Source organism: Hyperolius riggenbachi, chromosome 6 (assembly GCF_040937935.1).
Source record: "Hyperolius riggenbachi isolate aHypRig1 chromosome 6, aHypRig1.pri, whole genome shotgun sequence".
NCBI classification, from domain to species: Eukaryota; Metazoa; Chordata; class Amphibia; order Anura; family Hyperoliidae; genus Hyperolius; species Hyperolius riggenbachi.
Window position 1 is genome coordinate 251,697,554 of NC_090651.1, and position 15,770 is coordinate 251,713,323.

A 15,770-nucleotide genomic window follows, 5' to 3' on the forward strand; every position below is an offset into this window, starting at 1 on the left:
GGTCATCAAGGGCTCAAAATGTTGAATCTAGTCAAATTTGGTCCACTTTGCTTGTAGTGAAAATAAAGGCATAAGAGAAAAACAATAGCCATTCTGGATCGCCTTCTAAATGGGTCTCAATTTCCTTTAACAACAAAATATCGCATTTGATCTGGGATGCCAATTAACATCTAACTTATTTTTTTTTCTTTTACATTTTCTTTTGTTTGCTTTATTATAATTGCACATAGGAAATGCACTGCAAAACTGCAGCACCTCATCATCATTCTCAGTAAAAACACAACTTCATGTCATAAGTGAAATGTTTTTGTTTTGTTTTTTTCTTCACAGTGCTGTATGTGAATGCATCCAAGATTTTGTTTCTTTTCCACAAGAATGTTTGCATTCGAGTTAATCCGTATACTTGCCAACTTCTATTTTCTGCTGATAATTTGGTTTTGCATTGTTTTATGTGCTTTTTATAGATCTCCACTGTCAATTATATGGCCTGCTTACTCCCAGAAGGCTCCTTGCCTTCATACATTTTTCATTGAAAGAAATCAAACAAAGCTTTAGAGCTTTGATGGTGTTCAGTCCCAGAAGAACAATTAATTGTCATGAAGCCTGCTGATTTGGACACATTTCATAGTTCATTTAACAAAGTGACCCATTACGGTTTGCTGGGAGAAGGCTATTCCAATAATCTATGCCACAAGCTCAAGTGGGACCAGGATAAGCCTGTCACATGTAGACTAAATGCCAGCACTGCTGCAGTTTACGATTGTAGGAGAAATAATATTTAAATGATAAGTTTATTTTTGTCATCTTCATAATAACATTACATCCCATTTTTCTGTAGCACTGGAATGTTTGCAGCACTTTACAGAGTGCACTGCACATTTCAAATCTGTCTTTTCCTAAGGAGAATTCTCCATCTATTAATTTTATTGACGTCTACAAAATGTAAAGCTTTTCACAGATATTGGGGGATGATTAAATGTGTAGACTGGATTTGACCATCTTCAGGGCATAACAAAGACTGCGAGAGGTATGTGGAGGCTGCCATATTTATTTCCTTTTAAACAATACCAGTTGCCTGGCAGTCCTGCTGATCTATCTGGTTGCAGTAGTGTCTGAATTGCACAATAAACCAGCATGCAGCTAATTTTGTCAGGTCTGACAATGACAGAAACTCCTAATCTGCATGTGCGTGTTCAGGGTCTATAGCTAAGTGTTGGAGGCAGATGATAGGCAGGGCAGCCAGGCAACTGGTATTGCTTAAAAGGAAATAAATATGACAGCCTCCCTCCATATCCCTCTCACTACCTGTTGGCCTTTAAACACAAAGGCTCGACTACACTGGCCATTCAGTTCCTGTGTTGATCAGAAAGACTAGTAAATGTGTAGCAGTTGTTGTTGGCACTGCTTCTGCATGGGAAGGACAGTAGTAATTAGGCAGTATTTTCAAACCTACTTATTTATCTTTCTCCCCTGCTAAGCATTGTGTAACAGCTGAGTTGTGTTTAGAAACTAAAGATTGTCCTGACTTGTTTGTTGACAGCTAGATGGGGTGGCTGTCATCCATTGTCTGTAATGGACAACTCTACCCAATGCTGTACAGTAAGAAGTATTGGGAGTATAGTAGTTATAACTTCTCTCATTGCAGTCCTTCAGTAGTAACCCTTATCCAAGTTTTGTTTCACCCTGGCAAATACATTACTTCCTATTTATGCAGAAATGTATGGCCACACAGCAAGACCACACAAGTTGTTGGACTTGTACTAGCTTGTTGAAGATTTGCCTTACAATCTATATGCTGCACTGCGTCGGAAGTGGGTAGGGGATGAGTGTGGTGGCCCAAGTATACCAGAAGGTTCAAATTAGGATTACTATAAGTGGCTGAGCACAGATTAGAGTTAGGACTATTCATACCACTACAAACCTCTGCCTTCGCAGTTACAAGCCATTTGGTGTAGTCCTTCTTTAAGTACAATATGATCAGATGTCCATTAATCTGTTCATTGTCATTGGACTAGTATTGCTACCCATTCCTAAAGCATCCTAAATACAAATAAATTGCTACATTGTAGGATGACTACTACTCAAAAACAAAACATGCTAATCTCTTCACTGTAAAATACGACTGGGAGCAAGTTAAATGTAAAACCCCTACAAGGTGATTGATGGTAAATAGAGGAGGATGACCTCACCAAAAACAATCTTGCAATTTTAAAAGTAGCAACCCCGAGACAAACCTAAAGTGCATATGATGTAGTAACTATAAGTTAGTGTATGGAAGGATAGTATCTCTACTACATAGGGGTTGCAATGTATCACATTGTTATACAGCATTATATCCCCCCATTAACAACCACCCCAAACAATCTAACATGTTTTGCTGTAATAGGGGCTTCATCAGGGATAACATTACATATAATGTACAAATGCAAAATATTTCTGTAGTGCACAAGAAAGCAGGCCTCAGTTTCTCCTCATCCTTCCTCCACCTGGTGTGGGTTGGTTTGGACAACATGGGCATGCCCAGCCTATTAAGTCCTAACAATGTGGGAGGATTTTTGTCACTTAGATGGCAGTAGAAATGTTTAGTTCAAACTGGAGCCAGCTTGGTTGTGCACAAGCCTATTGCTTTGTTCCTAGATTTTGCAGGGAGGCTTCTTGTCCTCCCTTTTGCATAGGACAGTACTTGAAGATCAGCCAAGTATGCATTAACTGTCATTGGAATGCCTGCACGCACAGCCAAAATAAACAATGGTCATTCTAGTTTCTATATGCAATTTTAGGCTGCAGTGTTTGTGTACAATCCAGTTCAAGTTTGAACCACAGATTGGAGTCCTGCATGTTGGCTAAGGGCCTGTACACACTGCTGCGCTTGCGCTGCGTTTTTAAAAACGCATGCGTTTTTAAAATCGCAAGGTCTTTTGAAAAAGAATGAAAATCGTGATGACTTGTACACACTGGTGCGATGCGTTTTTAGAAAAATGCAATCGCAGTGCCTACTGCGCTTTTTTAAGCGCAGCGCATGAAAAACGCATTAAAAACGCATGCGCTTGCGTTTTTGCCTGCGTTTTTCAGAAGTCAGTATCCCAGAAGACTCTGCAATCTCCTGATTCCTGTTGAAATGTAAACTAGAAAAAAAAACAAAGGATTCTTTAGCCAATCAGCAATTACAAGAAAAACGCAAACGTACAAAAAACGCAGGCAAAAGCGCATGCGTTTTTAAAACTACATGCACTTTAAAAACGCATGCGCTTGCGATTTTGCTTGCGTTTTTCAGTGTGTACAGGCCCTAAGAAGTGTTTTTGTTTACAAAAGTTGGCGGAATAGGATCATTTATATCACACGTACAGATTAGGGTGTCAGTAACAGAAAGTGATGTCATGCTCTGTTCAGTTAGGCTACCAGATGATAGCTCTCTCTCCTCCTTGCTGTGAGCTCAAAGCCTGTTCTCCTAATGCAGAATCAAAAGCAAGTATTATGTGCTGTGAAAGGTGTTGGGTAAATAAACAGGCTCCCTCTTTATTCACCTAAGTCATTCTACAGCACAATACTTGCTGCTGACTAAACCTGCATAACTAGAAAAGGCTTTGAGCTCACAGCACAGAGAGGAGAGAGATAGCTGTACGGAGGAACTATACAGAGAAGGATGTCCATTTCCTCTTACTGATGCTAGGATCTGTATGTGTGCTATAAATGATCCAATCCAGCCATCCTTAGTAAACAAAAACACTACCTAATATGTGTTGCTTTTCCTATTAGAACTATGCTACAACGGTAATCCCAGTAGTCTAAATTTTGCTGTAGTGCCCCTTTAAGAGAATTCTGGAGCATCAGTCTTTCTGTTTTTGTTTCAAATGTCTTCACATTACCTTGCTGTTCCTTTTTAGTCCGGTACCTAGCATGTTCATCTTCATTATGCCATGTGCTATAGTATTAGTGTGTCTTGAATTTATCATGCACTCAGTCTCTTTATCTCACACTCTTTGTGATCTGGTTTCTGGGTTGTTTATCTAAACTATGCTCTTGTCTGTATTTTTTATTTTTGCTTGTACTGTGTCTGTCTTGTGTAAGTGTATTTTTGTTCATGTGTTTCCCATTTCTTAGGTTTTTCTGGTTCTTGTCTACTACTTCTTTAGTTTGTAAGTGTGCTGCCTCCTCCTGACCTCCTTTTCACTGTTTACGTCACCAGTTATCTTTGTGCCTTTCATCTAATCTGTCTCTTAGCTTAGTTTTGATCATCCTGTCTTTGTCCTGTCTTAAGTTATGTACATGTTTTCGGAGCACATTATTATTTTAATGATCTTTTCAGGTGACATTTTGCCAGTGATTACTGCACTGATATACTTGGCTATTTACCAAGCAGTATACACTGTCCTATAAAGAGGAAAAGGAGACCTGTCATCGCAGGGGAAATGCTGATATTGGTGCCGCTTGTTGCTGGGGAACCAGTGGCAGATGTCTGGGGACGCCGGTATAGAAAATGAACTGTCACTTAATATTATCCCAAGCAAATCATTTTGTGTGACAGAAGTCCAGAATGGGTGTAAAACTCGGGGATTGGCCTTTTCTGCATCTTCCCCACCAACTGACTTGACAGTTAGTTTAAAGGAACATTACAGCAAAATAAAAATGTTAAAGTTAAAATGCATACATATAAAATGAGCATTTCTCTGAGTAAAATGCACTATAAATTGCCTTTTTCTTATGTTGCTGTCACTTACAGTAGGTAGTAAAAAGCTGACAGATCTCACAGGTTTTGGACTAATCCATCTCCTTTATTACTGTTATTCTTTGCACAAACACCCCCCTGAAAGGATCTGTACAAAGATGCCAGCTTTCCTACTTGATTGCACACTGTTGTCAGTTCGATGGAGCAACTGCAGTTCAGTAAGTGCTTTCATAAATAGACACTGAGAATCCCCCATGGGGAGATGGGGTAGTTGAAAACCTGACAAATCTGTCAGATTTTCACTACCTACTGTAAGTAACAGTAATATAGGAAAATATAATGTTCATTTTACTTCTCTATAAATGTCAATTTGTAGGACTGTATTTTAAATTGTACACTTTTTCTCACTGGTTGTCCATTAAGAACCATTTTCTTGGATACAGACATTTTTATCAACTTATCCAAGTACACTGGTAAAAAGCAGCCCCCTCCCGATACATATATCATATAAGTGATATGTGCATAATCTACAGTAACCCTTGGCAACCAGTCAAATCCCAATTTACAGTTTATATTTTTCAGTACAGGAAAGTAATTCCTTAGTTACAATTGGTTATTACACTTTTCAGATTGTTTTTTTTTCCCTCTCTATTTAAAGAAGCTTCCTTTTTCTTTTTTGTGCTCCAGCTCCTACCCCCCTCTGTTCTAGTTTCTATAAATGTCCCCAATACGTCTTAATTTAGGTAGCTGCTGTGTCTTGCACACTGCCTGAATGAATGATGGTAATACACCTTATTTCTTGATTATTATTCAGATTAAATCAATGGCAGTAATAAGCCATGCACAGCAAAATGTTACTATTAATAATTCATGAGGCACAGAGAACATATATTTTTATAGGCGAAAAGAGACGTGTGGGATTGTAAATGCTTCCCATACATGGTGACCAAGAGGTTGGCAAGTATACACAGAATGCTTCCAGAATGCCAAAATACATTCTTCATAATCTCTGCTCACAAAGGAGAATGTAATGATTGTGTCATGATGTATGCTCATAAACCCACCTATAATATGACTTGTGGTCTGATAATGTCTTTTGTCTGCCGATGACAGTCTAACCAGCTCTGTATTCTCAGATTTCCAAAGCCTATGTGTGTGTGTCTAACCTATTTTGTACTGTACCTATATAAAATGCACTGCTGTGTTCCTAGATGAATGTGTGTCATTTAATGAGAATATCACAAAGCTGCTGTAACAAGCATAATAAAGATGTTTATTTAGGCCTCTTTCACAGTAGGATGTTAAGGTCGCAACGCAATGCCCCAAAAAAGTCGCAACGTAACTTAATGCCTCATTATGGTCGCATACAGTAGAGCATACAGGCAGTGAAAAGTGTGTTTCCAAGTCATTACTGAGCATGTGTAAACAGTCCAACGCAGCTAATAACGTGTATAACGCACTGCATGCAGTACTTCCACTTAACGTGCAGCGTTAAGCTCAACACACACCATACAATCTTGGTTGTACAGAATTACCAAATCTATGTAGTATAAGGGCCAACAGATTGAAAATACCTGGAATGATTGATTGGATAAGCTCTTATACTACATGAAAGTGGTAAGATTGAACAATCAAGATTGTATGGTGTGTGTTGAGCCTTAGTCATCAACGCAATGTGTGCACTGTGAATGGGGCATTGATTTTTCATTGCAGTGAGTTATTCTGCGTTAAATGTTGTTTTAACATGCAACTTTAATGTCGCACTGTGAAAGAGGCCTTAGAAAACATGGAGGGAAGAAATGAGTTGCCCATAACAAATGGTCAGATCTGGAAGGTATTTTTTTTATAATAAGCATATTGCTGTGTTTGGGCTCACTAACTGACAAAGCAATGTAAACAGTGCTATAAGCTATAGCGGCCAGACAGCAATCCTTTTCAGTTGTGATGAGACAGGCAGACTGATGAAGACAGATGACTGCACAATACTGCTCTTCATTCTGCCTTTCTGAACAACACTTTTTTTTTTCTTAGTTATAGTGAAATGTTCATTGTGAATGGATAAGTAGGCATGATTGTATGCCCCCACCCCATTCCCAACAGCCTTTAAAGAGAACCAGTCACAAGATGCATTTGTAATAATCTGAATTTCCACTTCAATTCTTAGCCGAAAATAAGGGCACATTTTCGCTAGGGGCTGGCAGGTCCGGCTGCAATGTGGTGTTTAGATGACACATGTACACCTCCAAGGGTGGGGGGCCTCTCTTTGTTCCTATGTGTCAGGGCTGTCCAACTCCAGTCCTCAAGGGCCGAGATCTTCACACATTTTTGGCACAGCTCAAATAAAGTGATGGGACTGAATTAGGAAAGATGTGGTTCATCAAGTAAAACTCATTTCTCCTTTTCTCAGTCCATCCTAAACACTGGCATGGATATGGCCGTTGAGGACTGAAGTTGGAGATCCCTGATCTATATCATCCAGAAAACCTCTGTAGGCAACAAACTTTTTAACCAGACACTAAAGGGTGTGTAAACCCACACTGGGTGGAAACAGGCCAATGATTTTAAATCCGCTATCAGATCTTATGCAGATTTTGTGTGCAATAGTGTCTGAAATTCAGACTCATCACAAACCTGTATTGGACCCACTATCTATGATGTTGAAATATATAGATCTGGCCTCTGCAGCCTAATGCCTCTTCAGTCTGTTGTGGCAGATGTAAACAGCAGTGATGTCCCCTTTGGTCTTGCAAAAGAGGATAGGAGGTTAACAGGGAGGGTGGAACTTCTGCATGTTATTGTTGGGGGTGACAGACAATGGCTACTATTTTGCTAGCCCTGCCCTTAAAAGTTTTACTCTCAGCCACCAGGAGCAATGCCACCCGTCTACTTCCCAGCTTCTCTGACGGGCAGAACTACATCACATTGCCATAGCCAGTTGCTTGCCACCTTGATTTGGCAGGTGCAGAATGCGGGGGATGCCTTTACCAACAATACTTATGTTTGTTTTTAGCCATGATATGTATTTAGTTTATAAGCATCTGCCTAGCTTAACTGTTTATCCCATTATTTGATTTGCCTTCTCAAACTTCAGATCAGTTTTTAGACTGAAGTCTGTTTGAGCTCAGTGCTGCTATCACATAATACTCTCTTGCCTCTGACATTTACAATTATTACTGAATTATTACTATTACTACAATAATTAGTAAAGAGCCCAGGCAGCAGGTAAGACGACCTTTCATCTTGTCACTGATTTATCACATTCTGCATTGGTAAGGTACCAAGACATGCAGATAAGCAAGACAGACAGCTCATCTTGACCAAGAAGAATCTGATATTTTTCAATTATTTTTTTTAACTGTAAAGTAGTAGTCTTGGGACTGCCCAGTTTTACAAAATCAGTTTGATGGCTGCTAAGGGGCAGTCTCCACTTTTTCATAACAAAGTGAGATATTGCAGGTGGCAGACCCTCCTACTCCTTCAGCTATATATTGAGTCTTTCTGTGTAATGTGAGGATTACCTTGTCAATACCCAATGTTGGTATTTTTGGACTGGTTGGGAGAATGAAGACAAGCCTTCTTTATGAGGCTGTTATATTTCAGAAACAAGTGAGCAAATGTTATGGGGGTGCTCCCTGACCAATTTATTCAAAAGCAATAAAAATAGTTATTGGAGTCAAACCATTGCATTTACTATACTGCCAAAAGTATTGGATTGCTCCTCCAAATGACTGAAGTCGCAGAATCTCAAAGGGAAATAAAGGGGGTGGGTGGAGGGGTGACGGGAGAAGCCAGGAGCCTTGTAAGTGTACTAATGTGTATAAGAACCTTTTGTAAGCACTTGAATTCATTATTACTCACATTGGGTGATTGCCCAATTGTAACTCTATTTTCCCCTTGTGGAGAAAACCCATCTCCGCTCATGCCTTCTGCGAGTTGATATCAGTAGTTGGGGGAGGGGAAGCATCTGTAGAGTTAAAAAAAAAAAAAATCAGATCCATAGTTGAGCTATGCTGGAGTTGCCTGTGTACCAATATTTAAAATAGGGGGTAAGTATTGCACTTACCTTTTTTAAAATGAACTTCCCTCTTGAAAAGTCAAACATATTAGTTCATTGAAACGGAAGCGCCAAAAAGCATAAAATGAACTAAAACCAATTTAAAAGCTCCTTTGGAGTATCCAGTAAAGCATTTACTTGAATCTGACCAATGGAGTCTTCAATGGGGAGGTAAGTTAGTCCACCACTACCTCCAATTTTAAGCCAGTTTTACAGTATTTGATCCTTTTTGGCACCTTTGTTTCAGTCAATCATTTACCTACATGGGTGTTACCCTCTATCCTCGTAACTACAGAGTGACTTCTTAACCCGAGTGAGTGGTAACCCATATTTGTATCCTTTCATTTGCAATTGTCTTTATATGCAATTTGTCAAATTTCTTCCCTTCTAAATTTTCCACTGTCAGCTCTTATTATTATTATTATTATTTATTGTATTTATAAAGCGCCAACATATTACGCAGCGCTGCACAATATATAAATGGGTTAACATACAAGGTAGAACATACAGAAAACTCACAACAAAACAAGATCATGCAAATGATTTGATAACAGTACAGTGTCATAGGTCAAAATAGACTGTTCAATTCCACAAGAGGGGTGATTGTCAGTAAGATTGCATAATCAAGTTGGAAACACTAGGGAGGAGGGCCCTGCCAGAGGCTTACAATCTAAAGGGTGGGGGTGGAGAAAATAGGTGCATTTTTTGAGAGGGTGTCTAACAGAACATATTATGGTGCTGGTGTAGGGGGGTATGCGAGCATGAAAAGGTGAGTCTTGAGAGCTTGTTTGAAGGTATTAAAAGTGGGGGAGAGTCTGATGGCTGGTGGGAGTGAGTTCCAGAGAGTAGGGGCAGCCCTGGTGAAGTCCTGCAATCGTGCAGCTCTTAGTGGTATCATAACAAGGTGGAAGCAATTGTGAACAGCCACGCAGCCATGAAATGGTAGGCCAGAGTAGTTTCACATACTTAGTCACCCACTTTCTGCATAGTCCATAGCTACAGACCTACAAACTTCATATGGCCTTCAAGTTAACTTAAAAACAACACTTGGAAAGTTTTGTGGAATATCTAGCTGCATTAAAGCCTTACATCACCAAGTGCAATACAAAGCATCGGATGCAGTAGTGTAAAGCATGCCACCGCTGAAATCTAGAGCAGTTGAGGCAAATCCTCTTTAGTGATGAAGCCTGCTTATATAACAAGCAATCTGATGGAAGAGTCTTGTTTTGCAGTTGGCAGTAGAAAAGTACTACTAACAATTGTGCCAAGTGTAAAGTTTTGGTGGGAGGGGGGGATTATGGTGTGGGGCTGTTTTTTATGGTTTGGGCTTAGACCCCTAGTTCTGGTGAAAGGAACGCTGAATTTTTCAGAATACCATGATATTTTGAACAATTTCATGCTTTCAGCTTTTTGGGTATGGCCTCATTGTTTTCCAACATGACTGCAAACCAGTGCACAAAGCAAGTCCATAAAGATATGGAAAATCAAGGTTCATGTGGGTGAAATTGACTGGCCTGTACAGGGCCCTGACCTTAACCCCACTGACCACCTTTGGGATGAATTGGAGCAGAAACCGGGAGCAAGGTCTTTTTGTCCGACATCAATGCCTGACCTCACAAATGCTCTTCTGGATGAATGGTCAGAATTCCCATAAACACACTCATAAATCAAGTGTAAAGCCTTTCTATAAGAGTTAAAGCTGTTATACCTGCAAAGGGTGGGCCAGCTCCATTTTATAGCCTATGGATTAAGAATGGGAAGTCATTAAAATTCATGTGTATATAAAGGCAGGAATCTGGATACTTTTGGCAATATAGTGTAGGAATTGTTGGGATAACAGCTGCATTGTTACGAGTAGTAACAGGCATTTTAGCTGGACCACATTGAAAGCTGGACTTTCCCATTACAGGTTATGTGCCACTATGGGCTTGATTCACAAAGCGGTGCTAACAGTTAGCACGCTGGTGAAAAGTCCTTTATCATGCCTAAACTCCGTTTAGGCGTGATAAGTTTAGGCGTGATAACTATAGCACCAACTGTTAGCACCGCAGTGCACAGCTGACCAAAAGTTTTGCGCTAGCAAAGTCTGGTGCACTTCGCATAGAGTTTAATGGCGCTGCTTTGCGTGCGGGACTTTGTGCGCGATCTAAACTTATCTAAACTTATCTAAACTTATCATGCCTAAACTTATCATGCCTAAACTTATCATGCCTAAACTTATCATGCCTAAACTTATCATGCCTAAACTTATCATGCCTAAACTTATCATGCCTAAACTTATCATGCCTAAACTTATCACGCCTAAACTTATCACGCCTAAACTTATCACGCCTAAACTTATCACGCCTAAACTTATCACGCCTAAACTTATCACGCCTAAACTTATCATGCCCAAACTGGCTTTTCACCAGCGTGGTGCAATGGTTATCATGCCTAAAGTCTTTTAGGCATGCTAACTGGGTTAGCACTGCTTTGTGAATCGAGCCCTATAAGTATTTTTCTGGCAGTGAAGATCAGGCAAAGCCCCCATCTCTGTCCCACAGAGCAGGTCTAGCCACTGTCATGTGAGAGGCAGAGCTTTGCCCAACTGACTATGGACTTCACATTTTTTCCAGAAATGCTTTCAGGCTCAGATGTATAGAATAAGCAAAGGTTATCCCCGTTACACAGTAATGCATGCTAATAGACTAATGGTATTACTTAAAATATTTTTATTTCAAGACACGTACACTTTAATCTGGAAGGTGCTGCCACAGGTTTCTTTTGTAAAACTGCTGCAAATGAACAGTTGATACTTTGTATACAAAGAATGTAGTACAGGATTTTACCAAGATTCTTCTGAGCTGCTTGGATTTACATGCCTTATTTTTACAACTGTGGGATTATGGTTATTCCTGCTTGCTAAACCATAGAGGCATTTCTGACAAGCTGAATAGTATACCAGTCCCTTATATACAGCAGATATTTTCTTACCAAACTGGCATAGAAATGAAAAGCCTCTTCCCTTCAGAGAAACCGAGGAATGGAGAGAGGTGAATGAAATTAATACAACATCTCTGTTTTCTCTGTGGACTTGAACAGCTGAGATTGATTGTGCAAGGACATGGTGCAAGCCTTTTTTCTGGAGCTCGTTCTGGCTGCTCAGTGTATATGCCTGTCCACTTGTTGATGTCTTCCCCAGGCAATTAAACGTTATATGGTATACTGTGGCAACAAGTGCAGCTGATGACTCTTTTTCTCTCTGCTATGTCTGGTTCACAATCATCTTAGTTCCACCCTCTGTGACTTGCCTGCTAAGGCCAGAAGCACTGCTTTCAATTGCTATGACATTGCCAGTAGACCCAGAGTCATGCTGCAGACCACCGTAAAATGAAACCCAGTGATGAGTAATATCAATGTTGCTATTGCTGCTGATACTAAGAATATGCAGTGTCATACTTAGTCACTCTAGATTGTGCTCTGAAAGTCCAATGTTGTGGTCACAATTACAAGTGACCTAGTGTGGTGAAAAAAGTAGTAATATTGATAAGCTGAAATTCAAGTGAGTACATTTTTTTAACCTTTAAACACAAGAGTAAAGAATACTATCCTGTAAGTCTCTACTCCTAATTTCTGATATTTTCACAGCTTAGACATGCCTCTGCAAGTTTGCATTTACTATATATTTTCCCAACTCGAAGTTTTATGTAGTGCAAGTCTAGGAACTGTTGCTGAATTCTACAAAATTGACCCAGCTATAAACTCATGGTCTTCAGTTTCTTTGAAAAATGGGAATGTCATTTAATTCTTCAAACAATACTAATACAACAAAGTAACAAGAGCATATAGTACAACTATATAGAAAGAAAGTGTCAGAGCTTCTGATGGAAGTGGATTGGGTGGTTCTGGTGTGTTCATACTACTTGACTTGTTTGCCTTCGCCAGTTTCCTGTTCTATCTTATTTTGATTGGCAGTCTAGAACCTCTCCATTGCTTGAACTCAATATTCTGTTGAGGGTGCTAGAGGACATTTGAAATGCAAATATATGATTCACACTAAAGCCATCCACTTGTTCTTTAATACTGTTAATAAACCTAAGGAATGCTAGAATTACAATTTCATGTTTTAACGGTGCTACCTGCCATCGATGTATGTATCTTGCATTTTTTTCATGTTTAATATAACTAGGATGCACCATACCCATGCTAGTCCTATTCTTTGCTATTAGCATTGAGGTAGTTGAACCGATTCTTTTAGCCTGACTACCATGGTCAGGTGTCATTACTGTCACATTGTTCCTGTCTGTAAACACTCAACATTGGATTACAAGATATTTATTGCCTTCAAGTCTCCTGTTACCGATTAAACTAGGCATGATCCTTAATTTTCTTTTAAGTAGCTTTACAATACAGGTAGACTTTGTAAAGACATTTTAACAATTATGCTGGATTCTGTTGATTAGCATTGCAATACTTTCTTCCCAGAGGACTATGGGTACATTTTGCTGATGGCTATACAGTGCACAATTATGTACTGGCTTTCTCATGATTCCTAGATTTCTAGACAGTAACCTAAGAAATTAAATACGGACTTCAGCAACCTTTTGGACCTTTGACAAAGTTGGATTCTTTTAAAAAAAAATTACATAAGTTATGTTTTTGTACAATTCATTTATTATATGTAAATTTATATTTTTGTAGGTCATCATTTGATGTCATCTTTTTCTTACTGAACAGCATTTCAGCAATGAATGTTTCATTTTTTTGTTCCAAGTTCCTTTATTGACCAAAAATGTTAATGTGCATGCAAGAAAAATGTTAACAATTTCAATATCTTAATTTTGCCCAAGCCACTCTTAACTTTTAATTTTGTTGTTTTTGCTTTTGCATTTCTTTTTCTGGTTACTTTCTATTCAGGTCAAGCAGGCCGTGGGCTTAAAAGGACTGTTTCTCAGAAATCCAAAGCAAGCTTCTCTGGACAGTCATGCTGCTGGGCAGCATCACCGGAAACATTCCATTAGTAGTCACATACTGAGAAGAACCGCTAGTGCTCCAACTAAAGGCCAGCAAAAACACAAGAAGGGCTTTCCAGAAATTGCAATTGATTCCAAAGACAACAGCTCAGAAGGAGCTAGTGAAGATAGAGAGACAGATGATTCCTCTATACCCCGATTTGATACAGAGCCTGAGAGTGCTTCTCCGATTGTGCTGTCTAGGGATGATAGTCCATTGGAAATGCATAAGAGTTTGAAAGGTAAGAGTACTAGCTCTGGTAAAAGCAAACGCCATATTCGTATTTCTAGGGGAGCAACATTCAGCGATTCATTTCGGCGATCTGAGAAAGTCCCCCAGTATGACAGCCCTGCTCATAAACCAGGTGTGTTTGCGCGCTGTTCAATGAACGGTTCAGGTAGGATTGGGATGGCCACCAACTGTATGAAATGCATGATTGGCTCTAAAGAGAGCCCAGATCTAGACTGTAAGTGGAGTGATAACACCAGCACCAAGCCTATTATACATGATATTAAACCTCGTGAACAGTTTAGTGTTGCAAAAGAAGAAAGGTTAGAATTGAAATATTACGGTATCACAGATCAGCCAAAACGGCAACAGAATGACTTATTAGCCTTCAATGACAATGGGAATGCCAATGATCCACCTAAAAATTCACAGTCTATTGTTGTTCCTGGGAAAATAAATGGAGACTCCAAGTGTACTGGTATGAAAGGTCATCCTAGACAAAGATGGCAATGCCAATCAGGAGGCAGGTATGGAAGTACTGTCAATTTGGTCCCTGTCGGCAGTGGTTCAGTCTCCTCTAACTCCAGCAGCCTAGAAAGCCTCGGGAGTCCCGAACTGTCTGTGGGCTGGAATGAAAATTCTCGAAGGCAGATGGGCACCCTTCAAAGGGAAATGAATGCCTTGTTCGTTCAAAAGTTGGAGGAAATTCGAAGTAAATCCCCTATATTCTTTACTGGTAAGATGTATATTCGTTTCCGCCATCTGCCACAACATAGAATGCTTAGTTTGCTCATTAAGTGTTGTGGTTTTAGTCTGTGTTCATTAGTGCCATGAGTCTAGTCATAATGTATGTTGTAATGTTATTTGTATTGTGTGATACTTGTGTGCTTGGTGATGTTCGATTCGTTTTCAATCAGAGTATTTTACTTCTGTATCTATATGACTATGCCACTGAGAAGGGTTTGCTTTGAGGTTGACATAATGACAGCATTTCTGTAGAGATGCAAAAGCATCATTTGAATATTCCTTACTCAAGGGACATACCTAACCTGCCAATTAAAACCTGTGAAGTGTAGGAAGGTATCAACACAATGTGTCTTCCTGTGTATTTTATTTGTGGATATAATGCAGACAGTAAAGAACTGCTTCTGAAATTCTGACATTTCTAAAAGTCTGTAGGTGCTTATGTCCGTCAATTAGACATTGAGTGCCCATCTCTAAATGGAGATTCATTTTTATTTTGGCGGAAGGGGTGCCAGAAGTACCATTTTATTTTTATTTTTTTATTAGAAATTACAGTTTTGGCATGGTAATAGAAAGGTTTAAATACAGTTAAGATTATGACAAGACAAATAACATATCACACTTTGTTTTTTCTCATGGCATATGCAAAGCATCAGAGCTGCAGCCAGTAGGGCGCACTCTATAGGGAGTAGGAGTGTTAGGGAGACTTGCCCAAGTTCTCCTTACTGGATAGGTGCTGGCTTACTGAACAGGAAGAGCTGAGAATCGTATCCAGGTCTCCTGTGTCAGAGGCAGAGCCGTTAACCTGTACACTATTCAGCCACCTTCTGGATAGCTTGTATTCGTGCCTGAACCCAGTGCAAATTTGGCTGAAAAGTACAGACTGTTGATTTCAATAGGCTGCTTTCTCATTCATTTGAGGGGGAAAAACGGTCGCATAGTTTTCTTTTTTTTTTTTTTTTTTTTGCCATGAAGAAATCATAGCATGGCAATGGGGATCGGGCAAAAATCATAGCATGGCAATCAGGATCGGGGCGAAAATCATAGTTGCACAGGTGCTCAGTCCATCTTGGAGTCAGACATGGC

General features: G+C 39.6%; 1 protein-coding gene across 14 annotated transcripts in view; it reads left to right on the forward strand.

Annotated features, from left to right (window-relative positions):
- Nucleotides 1-15,770, forward strand: part of PLCH2 (phospholipase C eta 2) — a 1,280,386-nt gene that overhangs the window by 1,248,159 nt on the left and 16,457 nt on the right. For 13 of the 14 annotated variants that reach the window (XM_068240676.1, XM_068240675.1, XM_068240674.1 and 10 more), the window contains one exon: nt 13,617-13,953. In XM_068240676.1, the coding sequence (XP_068096777.1) occupies nt 13,617-13,953 (337 nt within the window). Of the gene's footprint in view, nt 1-13,616; nt 14,677-15,770 lie in introns of all 14 variants that reach the window. The other variant, XM_068240687.1, reaches the window with a different exon arrangement.